The sequence below is a fragment of the Furipterus horrens genome, unplaced genomic scaffold (genome assembly GCF_987537825.1).
Source record: "Furipterus horrens unplaced genomic scaffold, mFurHor1.1.pri manual_scaffold_4, whole genome shotgun sequence".
Taxonomy (NCBI): domain Eukaryota; kingdom Metazoa; phylum Chordata; class Mammalia; order Chiroptera; family Furipteridae; genus Furipterus; species Furipterus horrens.
In genome coordinates, this window is record NW_028327174.1 from 193,215,058 (window position 1) to 193,242,871 (window position 27,814).

The 27,814-nt window shown below is 41.0% G+C and overlaps 1 protein-coding gene across 1 annotated transcript; it reads right to left on the minus strand.

Annotated features, from left to right (window-relative positions):
- Positions 1 to 4,005: 4,005 nt before the first annotated feature.
- On the minus strand, positions 4,006 to 27,733 carry FBXW2 (F-box and WD repeat domain containing 2). The gene is made up of 8 exons (XM_090274641.1): positions 27,671 to 27,733; positions 27,448 to 27,556; positions 22,561 to 23,070; positions 15,104 to 15,298; positions 12,362 to 12,495; positions 9,994 to 10,080; positions 9,003 to 9,172; positions 4,006 to 4,693 (listed from the first exon to the last, which is right to left on the minus strand). Exons 1-8 carry the CDS (start codon positions 27,719 to 27,721, stop codon positions 4,405 to 4,407), a joined length of 1,545 nt encoding a protein of 514 aa, XP_090130767.1. The 5' UTR covers positions 27,722 to 27,733; the 3' UTR covers positions 4,006 to 4,404.
- Positions 27,734 to 27,814: the final 81 nt, after the last annotated feature.

A 27,814-nucleotide genomic window follows, 5' to 3' on the forward strand; every position in this document is an offset into this window, starting at 1 on the left:
AGAGTCCACTCTGAATTGGGGGTGTGGGGGGCAAGAAAATAGTCTTAACTACAGAATGTATTTTTAAGGAAATGCAGCTTTATTACGTTCAAGTACAAACAATAACTCGGGCTTGGCTAACCAAATGTTGCCTAATTGAGGAACCTGTTTTAATGTATAGATATAAGTGATTTATAGTTAGCACGGTCACTCATGGGTAAAGAAAGTTCTATGATGCATGAGAGTAATGTCTTGTCTTATTAGAGAGGTAACCTTGTACCACAATCACTCTACTATTTGCTTAAGGAATCCCTACTCCCCACCCCTGCCCCACAGAGAGCTCACATATAAACTTCACCTCAATTGCCCGGGATCACAACATACATGAAATTAGAGAAACATAAGTTGATGAATTTGACCACGTTGCTATAGATGTTGGATCGGTGAGACCAGCTCTTTTCAACCTGAGCCTCAGTGAAATACACCTGTTCACAATGTGAGTATAGAGATTCCAAAAAAAAAAACCCGGTTAAGTTTGTATCATCTGAATGAATTATGTGCCTGGTTTAAATATGCAAAAACCCCTTTGTATCTGAGCACATTCCTGAGGGGTAGAAGCAGCTGATTCTTTAAGCTACAATAATTAAGTGGATTTACACTGATCAGGACTGTTGCACTAATTTGAAACAACAAAACCATTCTAGACAAGACTGGAAACACATTCAAACAACTTGACAGCAAAACACTTTTTCACAGGGAGCATGATCCTTCAGCCTGATTAGGCTGATGGGAGCGGTGCAAGACTATCCAGTAATCCATCTGAGGATTTATTCTGAAAAACTTCACTTTCCTAGAGTAGGCATGGGGAACCTCTGGCTAGTGGGCATATCTGTCAAGAATGCTAACCTATTCCTTTCATCAGATACTTCATCTGGGGACTAATTCCCAACAGGGTCTTGGTTATCTTAAATATCCTGGCAAGCACCAGCACAACCAGATACAAAGGCTGTGCCAACGGGACAGACCTAAAAGGGCTTCTCCCCTATCCTGACAACTCTGTGTCCCTAAAGGTACAGATTGCATTCTGTAGCAGCGATCTGATTCTGCACACTTTCCTGCAGAGAAAGCAAGTGATCCAGACACCCAGGCCTGCAAGAGGCCCAGAGGAGGCGGCCCAGAAAGCTGGGAGTGGTGGTGAGAAGCCACACCTCTAAGCTCCCAAGAAGCCAGGGCACACAAGCACAGCTTCAAGGAGCCAGCTGGCTGGGTCTGGCCAAAGCAATGTGTAATGCCAGGCTCCTCTATCCTTAGCTACTTTGGGCAAAATGCTTCATCTAACAGAAACAATTTCTTCATGTCTAAAAATAATACTGTTTCCAAATATATTTCTTTCCCCCTATTTTATAAATTCAGAGCAGTAATCATTCTCCTGAGAGCAAATACTAGAATAATTACATAATCCTCATTCACATTTTACACCAAGTGTTTTCAATGTCCAGAAGAGAAATTTTTAAACTCTGAAAAATGAAGTGCAAACCTTAAAATTGAACAGCAATATTCCCCACCTTCCTTCAGAGCTTCTTCAAACCCGAGCTCTCCCTACTACTAGGTCTCAAAGTCAGGTCAGGACCGGTTTTAACACTACTTCCAAGAATAGGGCCGGAGAAAAGAAACTAGCTTCCTTTGGAATGAGAACAAAGTCTGCTAAAAACGTCATACTCACTCAGCTGGCCCTGGAACCCCTCACCCTGGGGCCTGGGTTGTCGTGTACCCTTTACGGCCCTGAGAGAAGCGTTTCAGGTCCACCAAACTCAGTGTCATCCAAGATCTCCAATGTGCCCAAGACCGGACCCTCATGACGGGCTAAGGAAGCAGACAGACGTCAGCGTGTGCGGAAGACGGCCCCTAACTCTACGAAAGGCGGCTAAGCATCTACAGCTCAGCTCCTTCTTTCACTGATGCCCCATTTTGCTCCATTCTTTTAAAAACAGTGTGACCAAATCTAGCATCTATAAGGCAGTTAAATAAATAAAACGCTCCGGGGCCATGGAGGCCACTGTGAGGAGGAATGGGAGTTCGGACTCCAACCCCAGCCTCAAGGGCTGCTGTCAAAATCAGCTGCACTAAGTGCCACTTTGGTAACCTTGGTCTTCATGCTGGAAACAGGAAGCGTAGGGTAGGCCATATAGGTTTCAGGTTTGTTATTTCCTAAAAGGTTTTTCCCACAGATGACTACTATTATAAACTGCTTGCTCTTTGAAGCTACTGGATACATCTCACAGTGAGGTGGGAGGAGGGACGGCCGTGAAATCGGTAATCTGTTGTTCAGGCTGCATGAGAAGGAAAAAGTCACTTACTCTCATCACTGCCCCGAGACTCCTGCAAAATAGATTCCAGCTGCAATTAGGGTTCCATTCCTTGGAGGACTAAGTAGAGCTTATATACAGAACTCAGTATGGGTGGGTTTGGGGGATGGAGGAAGATATTGTTCTTTTACCTAATTCCTTTAGTGTCAACATGGATATTAACTAAACCTGTCCTTGAAACCAACCAGCAATTCTCTAAACTTCACAGCAATCAGCTGTCCATTGTCAGGCTCCTGCAAATGCAGATTCTGGGAGAGCTGTGTCCCGCTGCGGAGTCTGATCGTTCTCAGCTCTGCTGGGAGCCCTTTCCCACCTAAAGTGGGTATGCTTCATGTTACAGTCAGCCAGGAGAATGAGTAACTCATACTCCCAGCCAGAGGCTCTCACTGAGGTTCTGGTTCTTGTGTTCACCTTTAAACTACTTCCCCGTCTGTAAATGAAGCATGCCCCCCCTCAGTCCCCTGTAACACAAAGTTGAACAGCCAGAAAATTTTGTTAAAACATTTCCATTGCTGAATCAGCTTCTTTCACTTGACAGCAATGAGAAGATGGAGGATACCAACTGGCAGCCCACAGGCAAGATTTGTTTAGCCTACTGTATTTTTAATTATCTTTAATTAGTTGTCAACATTTTCAACCAGGAAATTTCAAATAAAGACCTGCCAACACTGGGCTTGTTTCTGCCTAGCACTTAGAGCTGAGTAACTGCCCTGTTCTATGAGCTTCCTGTGGTTCAGCACAATCCTACCCAGCATGCTTCACTCATTTCTGTTATCTGCGTTAACACCCCTGGGCATGTGAGTTTGTGAACTCTAATCTAGGGCAATTCCTCACTGTAAAGATTTTATTAAAAAGAAGGCCCAGGGACAGAAAGTTAACCTGCCTGAGGCCATACATCAAGCTAGAGGGAAAAATTAGGGTCATGTATCTTTCTAATACAGCACGCGGCCTCTCTACAGAACCACACTCCGATCTGCACTTCTTCCACCAATTATTTACATCTTCTAAGTGGCATATGTTATATTTTCTACATTCTCCTTTTAGCCAATCCTTTTCATATATTTGATTTCCTTATAGATGACAACTTTGTATCAGTGATTTCATTTATATATTATTTCCAACCCCAAAGAAACAATGAATCAGCAATCAGACAAAAAAAAATAATCAACTTTTGCACAACTCAGCAGATGCAGGACCAGAAAGAATCTTACAAATCATTTAGCTTAACTAGCTGTACAGAGAAACTGGGGCCAGGGGAGTGATATGCCTGAGGCCGCGGGGTTCCCAGGTAACAGAGCCAGCCTTCAATCTTCCACCTCAGAGCTCTTTCTGCTGCACCATGTCACCTCTGTGCAGTCACCTACACTGTGGGAGACCAAGGGCCAGCCTGCTCCAGATGGAAACAAGAACTACAGGACTCCCTCACATCTCAAGACATGGTTGACCTTGACTCTGCCAGGAACTAGGAATTACAATGCATTACAAACAACCAATTTATAGACCTGGATGTGTACTGGAAGACAGATTTTCTTTAGAACTGGTATTTGGTGGCAAGTTTTCGAATGTCACAGGACTTGGTGGTCTTTGTAACACTGGTTATAAAAGCTAAGCCCCATGTGAGGAAAGTTGCTGTAAAACATCATAGCACCTTTGCTTCAACTTCAAAAGAAAAAAAGGCAATGGTAAAAAGCTTTAATAATAGACTGAATGTGTTTTTATAGGCAACCAATTAGCAGATTAATAAACCATTTAAATTTCTTTACTTAAAATCAATATTCAAGAAAGATGAACCCAAAATGCATCCTCTTCTACTGACCAACATAACTAAGTACAAATGAAGTCAACAGTGTACCCCATTAGCATGCTGCGCTGTATGTCAATAAAACGAGCCCCCCCACCCAGAGCCCTGGCCCCTGGCAAACAAAGATAAATGATTGTGCACTGCGTGATGATACCACTAGGTGAGAACTTTGGTTCATGCAGTCGGCTGCCACAGAGGTCGCACTCCAAACCTGCAGCCCAGGCACCCACAGTCAGTCAGCAGTGGTGGCCCGTGGCATCAGCCATGCTCCTTCCACAACACCAGGTGAATACTGTGGTCAGGCATGCTGGTGGCAAAGATCAAGCCTGTGTCATTGTGCCCATCCAGTCCATTCAGCCAGGAAGTTTCGCCCGCCAGGAAGCTCGAGCCTCTCTTTGATTTCCTATACTCTGGCAAGGGCCAGCGGCTAATCACACTCTCTGTCCGCAAATCCATGATATACAGGTAGCGGTTGTCAAACAGCAGGGCAAAGACATCTCCAAAACCAAGCAAGGCCAAGTTTGGTATCTCAGGAGTCTTGATGACCCTACAAAAATGAGAGTGATAACATGAACCAGAAGGCAACTTTGCTTTTGTTTATGCTACTGTAACTTTGTCTGAACACACTTAAAACCAATAAAAATTCAAGCAAATTCGGAGTTAAATAAAAGTTTTTGATAAAAAGGAAAATGGGGACAAAAAGTTCAGCCTACTTTAAAAACAGAGGCCGGGGGAAGAGTTCACAAATATGGTAACAGAGGCATGTAAGGAGAAAGGCAGTATTTGATGAACATTTATAAAAGCACAAAACGCCCATCAGAGCTGGAAAGGGTCTTACAGATTATCTCACGGAACATTCTCATTTACAAGGTGTGAAGACTCAGGCCTAGCCAAGGGAATACTTTGGCAAAAGATTTGCAACTAGTCAACTACCAGATAGAACTAGAATGTAAGACTCAACTCCTCCCACTAGGCGAAAAGATTTATTCATCAAATCCTAGAATACTGACTTAGGGGGAGCCTCCCAAACAAAAAATGAGAACCAAGTGACTCAAGTGCTATTCTCAGCAGGCAGCAAACACGTATCGGTTCCTCTCTAACATGGTAGAGACTGAAGATACTAAAAATTTCCCATATAATCCAGAAACATGCATTAATAATAGATTCATAAAAATTTGTCAGAGAAAACTGGGGGAATTGGGAGAACAGCCTTAACCTTTTCCGGTTCGCAGTTCCCAAAACATCAACAAAGGTACAAAATGGGAGCGATCTAGGTAAACGACAGCACAAATGGAAATAAAACCCCTAAGTCTCTGTTGTCTGCACACTTAGTAAAAGAATGACAATAAAAAGGTGATGCCCTCTTTGGAGGCAATAGGAAAAGAGCTACAAGCTGAGGGACCTACCAAGTTTGCTCTGCAGCGACAGTAAGTTTGGGCCCCATGAAAGACCAGGTTAGTTTATGTTTTAACAAGGACACTACCAACTAGAGTTATGTCAAAGAGGTCAACCAGAATGGCAGGGACAGGCAACCAGGAAAAGCAAGAAACAGCTGAAGGATATCAGCTGAGAGGGGGAGAAAGAACTGGCAGGGACAGGGAAAGCAGACATGATCATCACCACGTAACAGCAAAGGACAGGGGAGAGGCCAGACATTACAAACTCTTGAAGAGAGAACCAGGGTTCAAGGGGGAGAGCGCTGCACAGAGCAGACTTCCGTTTGATGCTAGAAAGGGAGGGGACTTAGTCGTGAAGACATATTTCTCACACTCAACCTGAACTTATTAGCCAAACCTGTCTCTCTTCTTTTGTTCCCTTGGCTGCTCATTCACCCAGTTGCTCAAAGCAGGAAACATGGCAACCATCCAACTCTCCACTTTATTCAAACCATAAATTCAATCACCAAGATCTATTGATTTTACCTCCTAAATTTCCCTCTAATTTATTTACTGCTATCTGAATTGCCACAACTCTGATCTAAGACACCGTCTTCTGACTGCACTGCCAAGAACTTGCAATTGGTCTCCTCCCCCTAACTACTCCTGGCCCCTTTCAATCTGTTAACCTCACACTAAAATCTAATCCTATTACCACCTCATTTAAATTGTTAAACCCTTCTACTGCTCTCTACTGAACTCTACTGAACTGACCACACTGGCCTTTCAGTTCCTCAAATGCACCAGACTCCTCAGCCTCGGGGCCTTTGAACACAGGGCTCTCCGTCTCCGATGCTCCTCACTGCATGTCCCTGGCACTGAGTTATGCAAATACTCAGCCTACACTTCTTCCCCAAAGAAGCTTTCTCTTACTCCTCAATCTAGGTGAGATCTCAAAGTACCCAACACTATGTTGCTCTTCGCCCAACCATCAAAACATCTGTATGGAATTAGCGACTTAATGTCAGTCCTCCCTTCTGCTGGCTAGTAATTTCCACCAGTTTGGTAAGCATTTCTGCTGGTTCCCAAGGTCCATCACAGTGCCTAGCCCATAGGTAGGTACTCAATAAATATCGGCTAACGAATACAGCAATGGCACAAGAAATACAGGCAAATAAAAATTCCTACAAAAGAGAGCCAAAGAAACTGGGAGAAACAGCAAGGAAGTCTGTAAGTCCCACATCATCGATGCAGAGCAGGAAATAACCAGAAACTTAGAAAACCAGGTGCCTAGGGGTTAGGACTTTAGCCTGGTAAAGGAGAGCTGACTCCAAACACGGAAGCACAGATATGTTGCAGAACAGAATTCGTGTCCTGACAGGCTCATAGCAACCCCTGTTGATAACTTCAGAATTGTGAAAGGACGGCCCTGAGGTGCAGGCTGGGCCCCTGAACCTAAATAACCCTGCCTGCTGTGCTGATGTAACCTAGCTCCAGTGACTGCATCTTAGATGAACTAAGCAATATTCTGCCATCTGCCATTTGTACTTTGCTTCTTTTCAATTAGTTTCAAAGAGTAAGTTACCCCTGTCTGGTCTTAGCAACTGAGACCATAGGATTTGCACTAAGATTTCAAAAGAGGTTCATTTCTTTGTGTTTGGGGGGGTGGGGGTGGGGGGCGGAAGCAAGAGATAAAGTAGCCCCCTTTCAAAGAAAAAAATCTGACCCTACCACTCTGTAGCAGCAAACAATCCTGTAGATTTATCGCTTAAAACTAGTGGATCCAAACACCAAAACCTAACAACTTTCAGCCAGGTCCCTGGACTCTCTATACTATATATTCTGAGTAAGAAGCACACGTGAGAAAGAATCAAATTAAAACCTTTGGTGACTGTAAGCATTGAAGACTATGATATCTCTATTTTACCTTGCCTTTGCGTCATTCCCTCGCAAATTTTAATTCAAAGCATAAACAATACTAAACTGTAAAAGACTGATTTCCCCATGGTGACTACTTGGATTTTTTTCTTTGCAAATATCAAGTTCTTTCAAAAGTTCCTTCTCTCTGGCTAGCTGGTATCTTAAGCACAAGTTTGCTGGATGATCCAGGCACAGATAAATGGATGGATAAATGGATGGATGGACGGACAGACAAATGGGTGGGTGGGTGGGCACTGGACCAGCATGTGCCGTCGGATGTTGGACAAGGCCCCTATGCTCTCTCGGCTTCAGATTCCATGTTTATAAAACAAAGAGCTTGAACTAATATTTTCCAGGATATGTTCTGGTCTTTTTTCCCTCAAGGCACAGACAGCTTGGAAACCTAACTGGTTAGAAATGCAGGCGTGACTTGAGAGAGACATAACTGGGGTTGTAACTTTATGAGCAGAGAGACAGTCCACCAAAGTCCTGTTGGCCAGTATGATCAGGTTCCAAACAAGATGACTTCAGTCATATGCATAAAAACAACAAAGAGAACATTCAATTTTCTGTACTTCCCCAAGCCACTGTGCTATAGAACACTAATTCTGAGAGCTATTAATAAATGATTGTTCCTCGAAAAAAAAAAAAAAAAGGAGCTTTGTGCACTGTGGATGTTAGGTACAGTAGGTTAAAGAAATTCAAACAGGTCTCTTTATGTAGGGTTTCTCAGAGCTATTAGTCATAAATATCTGCCAGGTCCTGTGCTAAGTCATCATTACAGGCATTTCATTTAATCTTTACTTTACAGGCAAGAAATTGAGCCAGAGAGAGGTTAACAAACTTACATAATATCACAAAGCTCATCAGAGATGGCACTAGATCTTAAACCAAGGTTTGTTTATCACCAAAGTAAGTTCTCTTAATCACCATAAGGAGGCTCTGGCTTCCATAGGCCTCCAGTGCGCTAACAGTACCGCCAATCTCCAAGAGGGGCCCGTGGTATGTAGGGAATCACAAATTACTTGTCCATGGACCGTTTCTTATTTATTTCTAGAAATAAACCCTAAAAGTCTATTTTTCTCTAAATATCCATCCTTCTACTAGTCAGCAGAAGGCCACTCAATCCTTTCAACTAACTAGGAAACAGAAATGAAAATATAAGAACTAAAGGAGATGTGAAAGATCTTTCCATCCAAGACCTTCATTTTCCAGAAAAGCGTGTTTAATTCTGAAGGGGGAAGTGACTCAAGAGTAAGGGGAGGGATTAGATACCGGACTATCTAGGTTCTAACATACACCCCTTCCTAATTATGCCTCAAAAACATTTTTATGTGTGCAGTTTTCAGCATATAACCCTATATAACTGATATAAAGATTTCCCAAAAGCGAGTTAGTGACTGGTTTATCCAATATTTAGTCCTGTCTTTACTATTAAGCTGCAACAAAAGAAAAGAGAGAAAGACAGAGAAAGAAGAAAACAGAAGAAAAGAAAAAAGGGGAAAAAAAAACAACTAACTGCAAAGGACTGTCAAAAATAAAGGTCCAAGGAAACACCACCTGAGAATATCATAACTGGCAAAGTCCCATTGGTAGAGGCCCAGTGCTGAACTACAGACAATGTATTTGCCATCAAAATGAAGTCTTGGCTGCAGGCAGATACTTCTATCCTCAGAGACGGACAATGTTTTTAAGCACTTGCAGTTGATTTCTCTCCCAATTGGCCAAATCTACAGATAAAAGAAAATCAAGAAAGATGACAGATCACATCACCAGAGAAAAAGCTTGTCCTTCATGTGGTTTTCATGTGCTGAGTTCAGATACTAACTGCAGTAAACTAGAAAGACCACAGGTTCTATAGTTGAGAGGCGTGGGTTCAAACTCTTGATTCTGCACCTATGTGCCGCGCTGTCTCAGGTAAAATATTTAAACCTCTCTCGGCACATCAGTTTCCACGATGAAGATAATGACCACCACGTGAAACAATGCAAAGGCTGCACTAAAAACATATGTAAGACTGCTCTGTTAACTTTTTGCAAATTTTTTTATTATTATAAAAGTAAATGTTTTTGTTTTCATAGTTTAGACCTAAGAATTGAAGAGGGTAAAAGATGTGTGTCTTCAGAAAACAGAATGGCACTGGCCAGGCGGCTCAATTGGTTAAAGCGTGGCCCCATAAGCCAAAAGGTTGCAGATTCGGTCCCCGGTCTGGGCACATACCTAGGTTTTGGGTTTTATCCCCAGTCAGGGCACATACAGGAGGAAACCAATGATGTTTCTCTCTCTCTCTAAAAATCAGTAAATATATCATCGGGTAAGGAAGATTTTTTAAAAAATGTATTGAAGATGATTTTCTGTGGATTTTCTTTTCTTCATTTAAAAATCAGGGCTAGAAACTGCCTAGAACACAGAGATCATGAACACTTCTCTTTTACGATGGCTTGGACTATCACATTCCTGTCTACCTTGAAATTTCCACTTTAATTTAATTTTAATGTTCTTATATTTGCCAGTTTTTCTTTGATGAGGTAAAAAACAGAAAAAAGTTTACCTTGATCTCATATTTGTCTGCACTTAAGAGGATGTAGTCTCCGGGGCTGTGCAAGAGAGACTTGACTTTGCACTTCTGCAAAACCACCTAGAAATATAAACATCCATGTTACAGAAGGATCCTTTCAATGCTCCTATGTGGTTTTTTTAAAAAGTAAAATACAAAAAAAGAGCTTGAAATGATATCGTATGCTAGAATAGCTGAGCTATATAACTATATGACCAAGTTAACCTCTACTGAGTTTTACTATAACCAGAGTATCTAAATTATCAGTTGGCTCTGAAATTATTTAATGTTGGCAGCATTTAATCTTGGCTTTAGTCTGGAAGCAAACATTAGGATTTTAAAAATTATGTTACTTTACAGAAAATGTGAGGAATAGGAAAGAAAAAAAACCACAGACATAGAAGTAGGTTCAAATCATCTGTTTTCATAAGCATGTGCATTATAAAGGAAAAAAGCATTAGACACGGGACCAGAATCTGCCACACATTGATTTTGTAACCTTGAACAGGACCATCTAGCCTCTTTCTGTTTCCTCATCTTTAATAGGGGATGAGGTACTTATTAACTTTCATAACTGCAATGAAAATGAAATAAAACAATGTAAATAACAATAAAACAATGCAATAAAAGCCAACATTCCATTAGCACTTGTGGTAACCCATAAATACTAGGTTCTAGTTATTTTTGTAATAAATCAGCACAAAGTGAGCTGGGAGGCCAGGCTTACTCATTCAGCTGAAACTGACAGATCTGCTAAGTGCCAGGCACCCTGATGGGTACTGTCCCATCATCTCATTCAATATTCAGAGGAACATTTAGCAGATGACGAGAAACTTGAGGGAGGGGGAACTTATCTAGGACATTACAGCCAGAGTCCTGGCCCTAAATTCCCTATTTTTAACCCAACACCAAATTGCCTTATATAGCTTCTCTATTTAAATATTCAATGGGCCCAATACAAAAATATTTTTCCCAATTGTTTATTGTGGTAAGATATGCATAACGTAAAATCTACTATCTTAACTGTTTTCATGGTTCAGTGGTACTACCAACCTTCTCGCAAACTGCTACCCTTTAGCTCCACCTAGTTCAGAAAGACACAATCACCACCCAACGTAAAACCCACTAGTCTTCTCTGACTCTCCTCTTTGTTCCCCATGGGTCGGTAAGTTCAGTTGGCTTAAGACATACCCTTCTCATGTGCCCTTCTCTGCCTTCATTAACACTGAAGTCCACGCCATGGGTATCTTTTGCTTAAAATACTGCAAAAGCCTAAGTGACCACCTGTATCCATTCATGCCCCACTCTAACCCACTGTTAACTCAGCAGTTACTTAAAACAAGTCACACCAGACCCTTGCACAGAACTCACCATTGCTTCTTACCATACTTAGGATATCCAAAATCCTTCAAATGGCCAAATAAGGTACACAGATGGCCACTGTCTCACACCCCCTCCAAGAATAGCACGCTCCAGCTCCACTGGCCTTCTAGGTCATCAAATGTTCTCGGTTCTTTCCTACCTCAGGGCCTGGGCACATACTGCACCCTCTGAAACATCCCACTACTCTACACAGCTACCTCTAATTTATTCTTCACATTTTGTCCCTTCTCAAAAAGCTTTCCCTGAATGAATTAATACCTTCCTGGACTTTCTCATAGAACACTGCACTTTTCCTTCAGAGCACTTAACATTATTTGTAATTATGTATTTACATGTGAAGTTACTGTTCAACAACTATTTCACCAACTAGACTAACATTTCTGTTAGGTCTCAGTCTGTGTGGCTCACTCCTGTGTCCTCAGCCCCTCACAAAACAGCATGGTAAGTTCAAGGGTTTCTGCGTGGCATTTCCATTATTAATACTGCATTTCATCTTAATAGCAATCTTTTAGTGGAAACTAGACAACATCACAATATTTTTTTAAAGGTCCTATACGTGTTTATTTGTCCTACTTCTTGCAATTCTTTCCTTTTTCAAAGTGAAAGCTGCTTTTTTGATTAAAAAAGAAATACACTCTTCCAAAGGGAGAAGGCACCCACAATTCCACAAGAAATAATCATCTTCTACATTTTGGTACATAAACACATTCAGAAACTGGTATCATACTCTACAGCTGTTTTTGTTTTTTGTATATATTCTGTTTTATTTACTCCCTGTAGCCATCTACTACATTGAGGGCATATTTCCATCAGTCATCCATATTCACAGTATGTCTTTTACGTGCTGGTCACTGTTGTACACCATCATGCTTTGTGGTAGCACCTATTCCATCTTATGGCTCACCTACTATTTATGAGGCAGCATGTACCGTCCACCCCATCCCCGAAAAGACCGACATCAAGGAGATTGTCTTCCTACCTTGGTAACCCATTCCGTGTGCCCAGTGAGTGTGTTCAGGCACGTCCCAGCAGATAAAGCCCACACTTTCACAGTGAAGTCTGCAGAGCCACTCACCAAGATATCCAGTTCGTCATTGTAGTCAACACTAAACACTAACATATATAACAGATACAAAGTTAAAACATGTCTGAGTCTGATTTATAACAGAATTCAACAGTGTTTATTCTCCTTAGCTGTTCAATTTTATAATTTCTCAACCAGAGCCACAATAAGAATGGTACTACTCAACTAGTAATTTTCTGATTAAAAAAACATATCCACTTCAAAATTCTCATTGGAGAGAATGGCATTTCTTCTAAGGACTCTGCCTGACACAATACAAAACTTACCTAGCTTATGCAGGGAAAATCTAACGAGCATAGGTTGCCCTATTCGTATTTGCACTATTTATTGTAGTTGAGTCAAAATATCAAGAATATGCTGCAAAATAATAACTATACTCAGGAAAAGCCAGTATAATGAGAAAACAAAACCCAAACAAGGATCTCAAAGGCCAGATTAAGCTATTTCCTCAAAACTGTCTGCTTTTCTTCACAGCTATACCTCCAACACCTAAGACAATGCCCGGACATACAAGTACTCAAATATTTGTTTTTCAGTGTCTGCCAAACTCTAAAGAAACACTGGGGACCCAAAGACGAAGATGTTGGTCTTTTCTTTAAGGAACTCCATCTAAGCAAGCAGTGGATGAAGTCCAGAAAAAACAAAATGTTTACCTCTTGCTAGGAAAACACCAAGGAGAATGACTAACTCGGCCCAGGGGTATCAGGGAGGACTTCAGGGAAGAGACAATATTGGAGATGGGCCCTGAAGGATGAGTAGAATTTATCAAGAAAAGACAAGAGAATATTGCAGGTAGAGGGAACAGCAAAGGCATGGAGTTAGGAAAAGCCACAGCAATGTCCAGGGAATAGAAAGGAGGAAATTTTTAGAGCAGGGCTCTCAAAGTTGTTGAGTTATAAAATCACCTGGTAGTCAATATATATCTTGACACTGTGGAATAGTACACTAAGTTGAACATTTAAGTTCCCTGGTAAATCATGTATCTTCAAGTACTAATTTCTATAATAAACAAGTGGTAGCAGATAGCTGACTGAGGAAAATATACAGGATGACAAAAAAAAAAAAATGGAAAAAAGTTTTTGCTTTTAGCAATAAAACATCTAGGTTTACTTCGAAGAATTACTGAGTACCAGGTAAGGTGCAAAGAACTCAGGACCTAAGGGAAAAGACAGGCAGGGCCCTAGCTAGTGTGGCTCAGTTAGTTAGGCGTCGGCCCATAAACTGAAAGGTTGTGGGTTCAATTTCTGGTCAGGGCACATGCCTGGGCAACCAAATGATGTTTCTCTCCCTCTCTCACTCCCTCTCTTTCTCCCTTCCTTCCCTTCTCTCTAAAATCAATAATAAGCATGTTCTTGGGTGAGGAATAAGAAAGAAAGAAAAGAAAAAATAAGACAGGCAGGATCCCTTTTCTTTTTGGAGCTTACCATCTGGTGGAGAAATCAAGGTTACCATATTTCCTTGTATGATGAGTATTATCATAAAAATACAGGTTATTGAGAAACCTAGAGCAGAGGAACTCAACCTGTTTAGGAAGTCCATAAAGGCAGCTCATAAAACGTGATGCTTAAGAGCATGGTCTGTGATTTTCGGGGGTAAATGCAGTGCACAGGGGGAAAAGAAAGAAGAGAGCTGCTGCCCAAAAGTCTGGGAAAGAGCTCACCACAATTTCTGCACAAAATCCCAAAGCACAATGCACTCAGGGAGCTCAGTCTCCAGGCTATAATCAAATGACCAGCTTTTACAAACTAAGGCTGCTATAAAATTATTAGGAGATATTCAGATATGTGTTTCTTTCCTCTTATCTCTTTTCATCTTATCTCCAGGCAGTGGCTTGTTATCAACTGTCAATCATGCTCCAATACAATGTAATTTGTGCAGATCACACAAACTGGGAACCACTATCACTCCAAAAAATTTTAGCCTTATTTCTACAAATAAACTAGACTGAATTTTTAAGTGTAGGACTTACTCAATTTGGAGGTAAATCTGTTAAAAGCAAAGCAGACTGACTCTTCAACAGGGCATAAATGAAATAGGAGAGAAGGAGACCTGCCTCTCCCAGCATAAGGGTATATAAAGAAGAGTTTTTAAGTGGGCCAAGGAAAAAGCAAAAGTAGGAAAAAGATATCAAGTAAGAATAACTTGAATAAAGAGATTAACTGTCGTGACTGAGGAAGAAAGTGGGGAAAGGCAAGTTTAAATCAATCAATCAGTCCTGGCTGGTGTGGCTCAGCAGGTTGAGCGCTGGCCTGCAAAGCACAGTGTTGCCAGTTCGATTCCCAGTCAGGGTACTTGCCTGGGTTGCGGGTCAGGCCCCCAGTTGGGGGCGTGCAAAAGGCACACATTGATGTTTCTCTCCCTCTCTTTCTCCCTCCCTTCCCCTCTCTCTAAAAATACATAAATAAAATCTTTAAAAAAAAAAAAGCCTTCCATACTTTCGCGAGCCTACTGATTGACCTGTCAGTCAAGGTTCAGACAGACAGGAGACAGAAACTGCACCAGTTACTTAATGGAGGTAATTAAAAAAAAAAGAAAATCAATCAATCAATCAATCAATCAATCAATCACATTCTTGGCTCCTGACATTAAGGAATGAGGTTAAAGTAACCGTAGAAACCCTTGGAAAGGGCAACCCACCCGCCCCTGTGTGCCCTCGAAAGTGCTGGGTCCTGGCTCCAGAACTCCATTCCCAGCAGGCCACAGTGTTGTCAAAGGAGCCTGTCACAAGCTTCTGCTCATCAAACTTCACTGCTGCACAGGTATGCGTCTGGATGCCATAAACGCACTGCCCTGTGCTCACATCCCATAGTTTTGCAGACAAGTCATCTGACCCTTCAAGAGAAAAACAGAGAGATCAGTAAGAAAACAAACACCGAAGGAAAATCAACCCCCAAACCACAGTATCCTTAAAGAAGAACCTCAGTGGTCACGTCCTCTAGCGCTCCCACTTCACAGCAGAGAGAACCAAAGCACAGAGAGGGTAACACGACTGCGCAGTCACCAAAACGGAGCTAACAGCATGGGGGCCGAATGAAAAACTTTTGGTTTAGTCCTTTCCCCTTAACTTCCTAGGTTACAGAGGACTGTCAGGCTAAAGCATCCCTTGGTAAAATGTCATAAATCTTTCAGCATCGTGAGCTCTGACTGGAGCTTGAAATGATGGGTGTTGCCTATGACTGCATGTGTACACTGCATGTTTGTCCATTACTCAACAGCCCTGAACAAATAAAGAACGTTGAATAGTAAAGCTGTTGTTGGAACATGCTCTACTCAAGGCAAGTCAAGGAGGAGCTTCGGTCATGGATTAACCTCGGAAAAGGTTAACCGCTAACTTCTTGGGCCATCTTGAAATGTGTAAAGGAATCTCTAAGATAATCAAGGATAAATCATTCCCAGACATTTACAACTCAACAATGAGCTTATAAAGCCTCTTAAGATTCTGTAGAAAAGAGTATTTTCATTTCTGCGTCTGATGAAATATGATACTGATCATGGTAACAATTCAGGACCTTGCTTTAACTACATTTAAAATGCTTACAATTAGTTCACATCTCACAACTTACGTTTGGAAAAGTAATAAGAATCAAAGGACATTTTGAGGACACAAGTACCATCATTATGACAAGAACACAGTAATCTAGGAAAGCACCAAATGACCAGTTTTCCAAAACTGAAATGACTAAATAACGCCAGCCACAACTCTACCACTGTTTCAGACAACGGAAAAATAGCGATCACTATGGAAGGGGCAGAGCACGAACTTTAATCTAGGCAAACCCTTGAGAGAATGTACTGGAATGGAGACCTGTGTGTTGTCACTTCACCACTTACGGACTCTGTCTCCTCTCTGTAAATAAGGGGTTCGACTTGATTGGTGGATCTCAATGGGTATATAAGACATCAGAATTATCTGAGGAGCTTTATCAAAGCATACATGCAGGGCCTTACCTTCAGAAATTCTAAATTATAATATCTGAGGTGGGGTCCAATAATTTTAAAAGCTTGCCAAGTGATTCTAATGCATGAGCAATATTTTGAGAACCAACGTTCTAGAATAGTGTGGTTCAACAGAAATATAATGCAAGCCACATTGGTAATTTAAAATTTTGCCAACCTCTGGTATATACCTGTTAAAGTATCTCTTTATATTACATACATACAGTACATGTGAATAGATACTGGGGTCAATTCATAAAGAACTGCTTGGAAGCATTCTGAAAACAGCCTAGGACTTATTTACAATGCTTGTCAAAATGCACTGTCTAAAACATGGACACTGATTCTAAAAGCAGTTCAGTATGACTGAGAATGACAGCAAGGTCTGGCTGGAGGGAGACCTGGGTCAGAAGGACCTCTACCTACGACCTTATTTGCATTTCTGAAAGATCACTATGGCTGCATCACAGAAAATGGTTTGAAGTGGGCAAAACTGGAGAGAAGGAAGACTAAACGATGGGAGAGAGGATAAGCAATATGTGGTATAAACATCCAATGGAATATTATTCAACCTTAAAAATGAAGGAAATTCTGACATATGCCACAACAGGGAGAAATCTTTAAGATACTCTGCTAAGTGAAGTTAAGTCAGTCATAAAGGGACAAATACTGTATGATTCTACCCAAATTCAGAGATAATGAGTAGAATGGTGGTTGCCAGGTCTGCAGGGGAGGAGGGACTAGGGAGTCAGTGTTTTATGAGTACAGTTCCAGTCTGGGAAGATGTAAAAGAAGATCTGGAGATGGATGTGAATGTGGATGTACTTAATGGCACTGAACCATATATTAAAAATGGTTAAAATGATAAATTTTACATTATATACATTTTACCACAATTTGATTTTAAAAAGGGAGAGCTTAACCTAGTTTAAAAAGGAAAAAACTGGGCCATTCAGTTTTATACCCTAAAGAAACAGTGCAAACAATCAGGCTGAGTTCTGGTGGTACAAGGGCTCTCGTAATTGCTAAGCCTTCAGGAGCCACTATTCCCTGCTCCTTCTGGGCTTTATGTCTATCTTCCCTATGGATTCCCATTTGCTGCATTTACTAGTACAACATGTGCTCAAAGAGGTCATCAAAGATGCAGCCTAGAAACAAAAGGGAACCAGTAAATGTAGGCTATTTTTCATTAGATTGGGGGTGGGGGCTCTCAATTCAGAAAACAGGATGAAAACAACACTTTGATATTAAGAAAATTACAGGGATGGCCATGTAACAACGGTAAGCAGAAAAACGAGCCGAACACAAATGGAGTCAACTATCGTATCAAGCTAAGTTTAAATATTTAACTTGTAGAATCAGATCTCAGCTCTCAGTTGCCTCTCTGAGGCATCTGACTCTGCAGGCCAACTGAATAAACATTTACCAGTGCCCTCCTTAAGGCAGACAATTTTCATTCTTCTTGAAACTCTCTTAGTCACAGTTCTGCTTCTTTACCTCTCCTCCTCTTCTAAGTACACTATGCAAGGATCCACCCTAGGCTCTCTTCTTCTTTTCTATGCTTCCTTTTAAAATTTCACTATTGCAGCCAAAGCTGCGATGTGACTAACTCCTAAATCTTTTCTCCCTAGCTCTGCCTGAGCACTCTCCAAAGCTCTGATCATGCATTTCCATGTACTTGTGGGCATCTCCGCCTAAAACATCCAAATGAATCCAGTTCACCGCTAACTGAACTCCATCTACCCTCTCAAATTTATTTTCATTTTCCATTCTTGTTACTAGTGCTGTTATCCTCCCAGGTATACACAAAGCTAGAAACCTCACCTGTTTTTGAAATCTCCCTTTTCCTTGTCACATACCCAATCTGATGCCAAATCCTGTCAATTCTATTTCAATGGCTACTCTTCCATTCAACTGCTCCTTTTAAAAATCTCTCTACCTTTACAGTCCTAACTCTAGGCATGTTTACCCTCACTGAAACTGCAGCAGGCTATGTGTGCCCTGGCCGGGTGGCTCTCATGACTGCAGTGTCGTCCCTTACACCAAAAAGGCTGCAGGTTCGATTCTGGTCAAGGCACATAGCTAGGTTGTGGGTTGGATCCCCGCTCAGGGCACATATGGGAGGCAACCAAACGATGTTTCTCATTGCCGCCCCCCCCCCCCCCCGCTCCTCTTTCCTCTCTAAAATCAATAAACATATCCTCAGATGAATATTAAAAATAAATAAAAATAAATAAAATAAAAAATAAACTGCAACAGACTAATACTTTAATTTGGCCCATCTAGTTTTCTCTATGTCAGAGTCTCAACAGAAAAGTAATATCACCTCCTAAAAGAACGTTTTAGAAATTCTTAAGGGTGGCTTCCATTGTCATAATGATTTAGGGGGTGAAGAAGTATTACTGGCATCTACTGGGCAGAGGCCAGGAATGCTAGACATACTGCAATAATTGGGACAGTGCACAAAAACAATTATTTTGTAGTCTGCATGACATTCCTAAAGGTTTAGCCATATATCCGTAAGTGAAAGTTTATTTTTAGTTGTCTGAGATCAGAACCTGTTTTACAAAGCATATTTGCAGTTTATTCTGAATTTTCCAAAAGTGTGACTATCAGGTATATTGAGGAAAAATATACTTTGCTTTGTTTAGAACTTTACTAAGTTTTTCACCATTTGAGAAATCATACCACCGATGGTATCTGTGACACAAATACAACATTCTGCATTTATAGCTATTAATCATGTTCACAGTTGGTACATACAGGTGCAAATATCTGATCAAATTACTGTTTTCTAGCATAGCTGTGCTCGAGCACTACATGTTTAAGGTGTATTATTTTAAGTTACAGTCTTATTTATCCTCTGACACAGAGTTTAGGCATTATATTTTTAAAATATGTGTACACATAAGTTATTTCAATTTTACTTCAAGATAAGAGAATTTTGTAAAATATGTTATAAAAAGAGGACCTGGATGTGACAGAAATAAGAAACATTGGTCTACTTGAAGCAGGCAGCTCTGATCCTAGCCCCTTTTTCTGCTCAGGAATCTTTCAGTTTTTTCTTATTTACAGAAAACTACCCAAGCTCATGTTCCCAGCACTGCCCAAGCCTACTTCTTCATTATGTCCTAAGAATCTCTTATAGACTCTAGTTCTATCCTAAGGGTACAACTAAAATGGATTTTCTTTAGTTTCTCCCTATGTGCTCCATGCTCAGAGCTGTCATTCATGTGCTGCTCCTCCTTTTGGAAAGCCTCTACTCTGAATCTCCTCTCTCTAAAGTTTACCCATTCTTCAAGACTCAAAGTAAACACACCACTCAACTTTCTCAAATGGAAATCACTCCTCTGAACAATTACATGAATTTTTTTCTTACACATTTCAACTCTACCATTTGATTATACCTCTCTTATAGCTTTTGTTTTTATTTGACTATAAACCAGATGTTATAATATAGCAGCCTGCAGGCTGAATATAACCCAATCACAATATTTTTCAAATATGAATGATACTAAGAAGTCAGTAGTTAAAAAAAATCAGGATATTTCACAAAAATCTAGATGCAGGGCTTCTCTTAAAAGTCAGCTCTGACAACTCTGAGCCTGAATCCCCCATGGCAATAATTCACTCCGGTGGCGCAGCAGCTACTCTCTCTGGAAAGGCAGGTGTTCTCCGATTAGCCATTGTCCACATGGAGACGTTTACTTAACAAGGTTACCTTCCTGATCCTAGTGTGTACGTTCTCTGCTCCAGTTTATCTACATATGCCTTCACACTGTCTTTCACATAGAAGGCATTTTATAAATAAATATCTACTCAACACCCCACGCGTAACAGGTTCCTTTCTTACCATTTCAGAAATGAGCAAGATACAGTAGTCCCTTGCTATATCGCGGGTCACTTATTGTGACCTCACTGTATCGCGGGATTTTTAAAAATATTATATTTAATTATTTATCGCGGATTTTTCGCTATATCACGGAATTTTGCGGTACTGTATACATATGCTCTTAAAGTTACGTAGGTTTAAGAGTGCAGAATATGTTTAAGAATATAAGCAGTGTTTATAAAAGTGTGGAAAAGGTTAATAAGGGAGTGGGAAAGGTTAATAAGGGACTGGGAACGGTTTATAAGTGTGTGGGAAGGGTTTATAAAGCCTTAAAATATATATAAATACTAAAATAAATGTAAGGCTCCTACTTCGTGGATTTTCACCTATCACAGGGGGGGTCTAAAACATAATACCCACAATAAGTGAGGGAATACTGTAATTACCTCCTTCAATCTATATCATGTTAATTTTAGCATTAGTCACCAATCTTTTTGGCAATACTATTTCATGGTTGTTCAAGGGGGTAATCCGAGAGCCACTATAAGCTTATTTCTAAATTCAGAATTTCCCAATGCAACCACAGTGAAAAACACAAGCTCTTCAAAAACACGACAGGCATATGTACCTCAAGAGGTATTGCAGGTTTGGTTCCAGATCACTGCAATAAAGTGAGTCACACAAATTTTTTGGTTTCCCAGTGCATATAAAAGTCATGTTTACACTATACCGTAGTCTATTAAGTATGCAATAGCATTGTGTCTTAAAAACAACAATGTACATACCTTAATTAAAAAATACTTTATTGCTAAAAAATGCTAACCACCATCTGAGCCTTCAGCGAGTCATAATCTTTTGCTGGCAGAAGGTCTTACCTTCAATTTGTTAAAAAAAAAAAAAAAGGTAACATCTGTGAAGCACAACGCAAAGGTCAATAAAACAAGGTACGGCTATATGAGTCTATAACAAATACTTCTCTCACTAATAACAGCCCCAGGGATGCTACTTTAGAAAAATTAAACTAATGCTTTGGATCATTTTCGACAGACACAGCATGACTTTCAATATGCAAACCTGATTAATTTAATCAGAATAAAAATAACAGAACAGAAAGACCCACCTAGAGAATAATCTTAAAATGCAGGGTTGGGTTCAGTTATTGTAGATATTAACTTTCTGGGTAAAGAATTCAGCCCTGGTTGGTGTGGCTTCGTGAATCAAGTGCCGGCCTGCGAACCAAAGGGCCACCAGTTCGATTCCCAGTCATGGCACATGCCTGGGTTGGGGGCCAGGTCCCCAGTTGAGGACAAGCAAGAGGCAACCACACATTGATGTTTCTCTCCTCCTTTTTCTCCCTCCCTTCCCCTCTCTCTAGAAATAAAGTCTTTAAAAATATTAAAAAAAAAGAGAATTCAGTGAATGTGTCCCATTTATTTCTGTTCAAGTAACTGAAGTTTTTGTATTTCAAAAGTAAAGTCTGATGAGAAAAAAAAAATTTTTTTTAGTTAGAAGTGGTTCTGAAATGAATCAGCTACCAGTATTTACCTAAGAGCAAATGAGTGCCAAGCTCAAAGTTAATACTGCACTTTAATCTTAAAAAAAAAAAAAAATTTGGATGAAGAAAGAACAGAGTATCCCTATATATTATATACAATGAAAGCTGATCATTGGGAAGAACTGCTGAGGCATTTGAAACCTAAGAATTACCTATAATGCCTGTTAAAATGCATTGCCTAAAATGTGGGCACTGATAATAATATGTAGAAACATGTACCCATTATAATTGGAAGAGATACATAATTCTAAATTTTAAAGATTACATTTGATATATGAAGTTAACTTAATTGCCTAGTTTAAAAACATCCAACTGCTGGCCCTGGCTGGGTAGCTCAGTTGGTTAAACTGTCGTCCCAATACACCAAGGTTGGGGGTTTGATCCCTGATCAGAGCACATACAAGCAGCAACTGATGAATGCGTAATTAAATAAGTGGGACAACAAATCAATGTTTCTCTCTCTCTCTAAAAAAAAAAAAATCATTCCATAAAACATTAAAATATCCAGCTGTCTTCATTCCGGTGCCCAAACTCAACTTCTAATTCTTCTTAGCACCAGGAATTTACAGCAAGAAACAAATACCTCCCTTTCTATATAGTATAGATAAGGAAGGAAACAAACACAGAAAGGTTATGTAATCCTTCCAAGATGATCTAACCACTTGCTTGGACTAAACACAACTTTTCCAACTGGTCTTCCCACCCCACCTCAAAATAATTGTTGATAGGAAAAAAAAAAAAAGGAAGAAGAACAGTTCCAGGGTCTCTTACCTGTACAGAGAAGTCCATCTTTGTAGTAAAGTGCATACACTCTGGCACTGTGTCCAATTAATGATGAGGTTTCAAAGGCTTCATGGTCCTCCAGTTGCTTCATTCTCAAAATAGCCTTCAAATAAACCTTCTTCCAGTGCAAAGCGTCCTGAACAGAATCATCTATCTGCCAGCCCAAATTTTTACACGCAGTCTGCCACACCTCTGTACAGGCACTTATCACCTTATTCCACTGTTTAGAGACGAGGCAGCATGTGAGTAAAGTCTGAGGATCGAGCCATTTTAACAAATAAAAACTGAGCTCCAAGGGCAGGAGTTTGAGGAAGTCCCGCTTGAGGAGAGTCTCCAGGTTATTGGAGAGATGCCTGAGCTGGACTGCCCCACTCAGACTAATCAGGTGATCCAGAGTTTCATTTTTCTGCAAGTCCGTCAGAGAAAGAAATGTAACAGAAATGTTATCAAGCCATGTCTCAAAGTCCTTTCTCTCCATAAGGTTATGGAAAAATTTACCTGTGGCACATCAAAATATTGTATTAGTTCTGCTCAAAAAGACCGTTCAAGCAAGACTGCTAACAAATGAAGTATCAAAAATTAGTGTAAAAAACTTGGCATTACAACTTGATGCTTAGTTACCACGTTACAACTTTACAGTTAATACACCGTATCTGATATTTTTCCATGCACACAGAAGAAAATACATTTGAAAAAACACTCTTTAACAAATCATGATCTCTGAAACATAAGTCAATGAAACTTATGTTGCTGTGTGTGACTTGCTGCTTTGAAGTCTAGCACATGCTACATGCATTTTCACAAAGATTTACAAAGCATTCATTACAAAACAGTGTATTCTATATAATATACCCCTCCTTCATCAAAACCATCATAACACGATTTCCTTAACATATTCTATTTAGGCATTAAATTACAAAATTAAGCACCATAATGTGACAACCAGAGAGCAAATCTAGAGCGGAAACCTGAGATATTAGTTATCATGCTAGGTACAACCTGACCTGTTACCAAAATCACAGAACCAATTACTTTTGCAACAGATGTTCAGGCATAAAGGTTTAGGGAGGAAAAATAAGCAGATTTAATAAATTACGTGGCTCTGGTATTCTGGTTCTTCCACTTCCTTTATGGCACTGCCTGTTTGAACATGAATTACCAAAGGCTTTATTTGGCCTCACACAAGTCTGTTTTTATAAGCCTGATATGAGTTGGTGACAACTCTTAACTATGTACCCCAGAATGATGTGGGCCTTGAAGCCTGAACAAGTCAAATTAGTATTCCTGAGGCTTACAAAACACCAAAAACCTGGTATCATCATCTCCACTTTGCAGATAAGGAAGTTACAGGTCAGAAAAGGTAAGTGATTTGCCTATAGTCGACAGAGCTAAAACAGCAGCAGAACAAACTTGAGGCCATTACTCTCAAGATCAGTAATTTTCCGACCACACCAAACTCTCTCTCTCTGAAGTCAGCTACAACCAGGAACATCACAACCTGGTGATAAGACCTGGGGGCACTGTGCCCATCTGATTATACCACTTTCCACCTTAGGAGAATGACAAATTGCTCCATGGCTAACTGTAACAAAATAATTTACAAGTATCCAGCCTTACACAGTGTGTCAAGGTGTCAAATCGCTCTTAACAATGGGGACTAACCTAATAGAAAGAGAACAAAACTAAAGCAAATCAGTAAAAACCATCCTTTCCAAAACTGGCCATATGTTGATAAATAAGTGCTGGGTGAAGGTTTATGACTCTTTATTTTTATGTTTAAACATTCCCATGATTAAAAAAAGAATAAAAACTATCCTCCAAATCTGATCAATTTCCCACCAGACTTTCATACTAATTTTTAAAACGTATGTCCAAATTCATTTGGGAGAGAAAAATAAATTCCTTTCTATGTATGTCCCCTAGATCTGGTATATACAAAAAACCAGTTCTCATCTTCCAACTTTGTTAATGTAAGGTGAGTAAAAACCACTTTCATTAATTTCCCCAATATCCAATTTGGCAAGAATGTTATTGGCCAAAAAAGCAGTAGAAGCAACCAAATTTTTCCAGTCACTTCATCTAGTTTTGTCCTTTAAACAGTGAACAGACTATAAAATAATACTCTTGAAACTTCACGGTTTGGGCTAGGCAGGATTTATTAATTTAGGGATTTACGTGGCTGCCAAAAAATAATCAGTTCACCAAAAGTTTTATCAACTTAACACAAGATAATAAGCCTCTTACTTCTCAATCCTAACATTCCATCTATAACATTTCTAAAAAATTTTTGCTGAAAAGAAATCATCCACAGCAAGACAAAAAGAACCCTTTCTGGAGAACATTCACAAGATGTCACAACAGCTTATTATTAATACTGGCCAATTAAAAACATACAGCAAAACACCTGCCCAGGAATCATTTTTTACAGTAAAAAAAGGGGAACAAGGGTTTCCTCTATACCTACACCTCTATACACACACACACACACACACACACACACACAGAAAATATGCCACACATCCATCATAAAAATTCTTATATTTATGTAATCTGAATTGTTATTTAAATGGCCACAAGACAAATTTATAACACCCATGAAAACATTATCAGATTCCCACCATTCGCAAATAACTAAGAGACATCCTACAGCATGTTATGTGCCCATGACACCTCAGAGGATGGGCACTATTAAAATAAAATAAATTTTAAAAAATCCAGCCATTTCTAAGACTTATACATTCTCCTAACTCCTAAGAATTTTTTCTCCAAATCTTACATTAGAGATTGCCCTTTAAGCTACTGAACCCCTTATGAATGGCTGTTTTCCAGTTCTTCATCTCTGATTGTCATGAAAAAGGCTTATTTTAATAAACCAGGCCCATTAACTCAGCAGAATGCATGATTTAAAAACACCAGTTTTTATTTTTCTAAAAAAAATTAACTAACTTCGAAGGAAACTTTCTTTGGCCACAGGTCTCAAATGAACTCTTCTAGAGGGCCTCCAGGAATATTCTGTACTGGCAGCACAAGGCCCCAAGGGGGAAACTTCAGGAAGTGGAATTTCAATTCAACATAAGGAGGAGCTTTTAAATCATCAGAGCTTTAATAATGGAACAGCTGCCTCCAGAGTGGTGAGCTTCCCATAACTGGGAAGTCAAGGACAACCGGATACAAAGGTAGAACGAGGTAAATGAAAATGCCTTGCTGTTAAATCTTTTACTGATTCAGCCACTTCCTATGTGATCATGGGCACGTCCAACTAACTCTGAACTTCGATATTGTCATCTGTAAAATAGAAGCTCTCATTCACCTTGACAGCTGTGAGAATGAGAAACAGAGGGACATTCTCAGCACTTCCCGTTAATTTTATTATGACAAAACACCTCGCGGGAAAGCTTGTAGTGGCCCTAAGGCAGAAAGGGACGGGACCACTAACATCCCTTTGAACTCTATGATCTTATCACAAAGTTCTTCTTAAAATGGCTTAAACTGTATGAAAGAAAACCTCAAGGGCTCAAACTTACTGGGAGTCTCATTTTATAATTAAGGGTAGTAACTGACCAGAGGCTCGAGTTTCCCAGTAGCTGCCTTTTTCTCTCCACTCTGACCATACTCGTGCTGTTCTGCCTTTTATTTCCCCCACTTCAGACTAAACATTAAACTTGCCCTCATGAAATGGGCTCTGAAATGGGTGTTGTGATAAAAAGACTCCTAAACTGGGAGATGGGATACTAGGGGGCGGGGGGGGGGGGGGCATTGCGTTCCCCCAGGCAACTTTCATGTTTGTACTGGTTTAAGGTTTACTCATAGACATTACTGCATCTGATTTTTACAACCTTGTGGAAGGTATCTACTGCCCTTAAGTAATAAACGAGGAAATGTATGGCCCCAGCAGTGGGGTGACTTTCCTTTCCGGGGGTGCCGCAGGAAACAGCAGGCGCCCCAACTTGCCCAGCCGCCAGCCTCTCACAACAAAACCTCTACCTCTAGGTCCTATTAGAGATGTGACATTCTGGATGAAACACGGTGAATGCACTTCCCTGTTCTCCACCAGGACCTGGACTGGCCAAGAGTGAAAGCAAGACATTTGCTCTGGGAGAGCATCACCAGCAGTTAGAGAGTTCAGGGCCTTTCGTATTCACAGAATACCTTTTCAATATTCAAGAAGCTGGTGCCACGGGCTGCCTCCAGAGAAAACTGAAGCGCTGAGGAACAGGGGTAAGGGCCCCCTTTTTGAATTTAAAACCATGTGAATATATTATCTATTTAAAAACCATCTTTAGTTTAACAGGAATTTTTAAAAGCTTCGAAAGAATACAAATAGAATAAAGTAAGGGCTCTGCAACCCCGCCTGCTGCTGCGGGGTGACCCTGGGCAAATCACTTCTCCCACCTCAAAGGCCCAGGGGCCTCACTTGCAAAACTGAGTTGTAACCACCTGTAACCACGAGCCGCCTTGCCTACAAGGGCTTCTGTATACAGGGTAATGTACGGGAAGCGTTCAGCACCGTACCCGACCCACTGGTAAGCCTACATTAAATGCCAGCAGCCACTATTACTTAGCATTAATACTGTTACTTTATGTCAAACATCACCCCCCCCACACACACGTGTTTCCATGGCAATACCACAACCACGGCGCAGCCCCTCACATTAGTACAGAGCTTGTACTTCGCACACCCCGTCTCAACACTTCATCTTTCAAACTCAGGGCAGCCCTGGACCACCCCTGTTAACTCATTTCGTAGCTGAGGAAACTGAGGCAATAACTCCGAGTCTCAAGTTTCCCATCTCTAACATCAACTCCAGATCCCCGCAGCCCGTCCGTCGCTCCCCGGTCCCCGGCTCCCGGAGCCGTGTTTCACGCGGCACTGACCTGAGCGAGCGCCCCGGGGCCCGGGACCTCGCGCGGGGCTCGCAGCGACTAGGCGCGCTCGGGCCGCCAGAGCCTCGCAGCGGCCGGGTCCGCTCCACAGCCATGGCGCCTGCAGGGAGAAAAAAAAAAAAGACAAACGGCCGGAGGCGCGGCGGGTCAGCAGAGGCGCGGGGGCCTAAAAACCCCGTCCCAGACCCGGCCCCGCCTAGTACACAGAACAGACCTGGACCAGCGGCCGCCGCTCACGGTCCGCAACCTCGCAGGGGAGCGGCATCCGGTGCTGCCTGCGTCATCTCCGCGCGTCCCTCCGCCCGTGGCGCCCAGCGGACGCGGCTGCACTTCCGGCCCCCGCCTCAAGGGGGAGGTG

What these genes read in the sequence shown, in the direction of transcription:
- FBXW2 (XM_090274641.1), bottom strand. Translation starts at nt 27,721, where the DNA reads ATGCCGCTCCCCTGCGAGGTTGCGGACCGTGAGCGGCGGCCGCTGGTC. An exon ending in GCCCCGGGGCGCTCGCTCAG is followed by an intron (nt 23,071 to 27,447) that starts GTCAGTGCCGCG and finishes GATGTGCCACAG; the next exon opens with GTAAATTTTTCCATAACCTT. An exon ending in ACACGGAATGGGTTACCAAG is followed by an intron (nt 10,081 to 12,361) that starts GTAGGAAGACAA and finishes TTATATTTCTAG; the next exon opens with GTGGTTTTGCAGAAGTGCAA.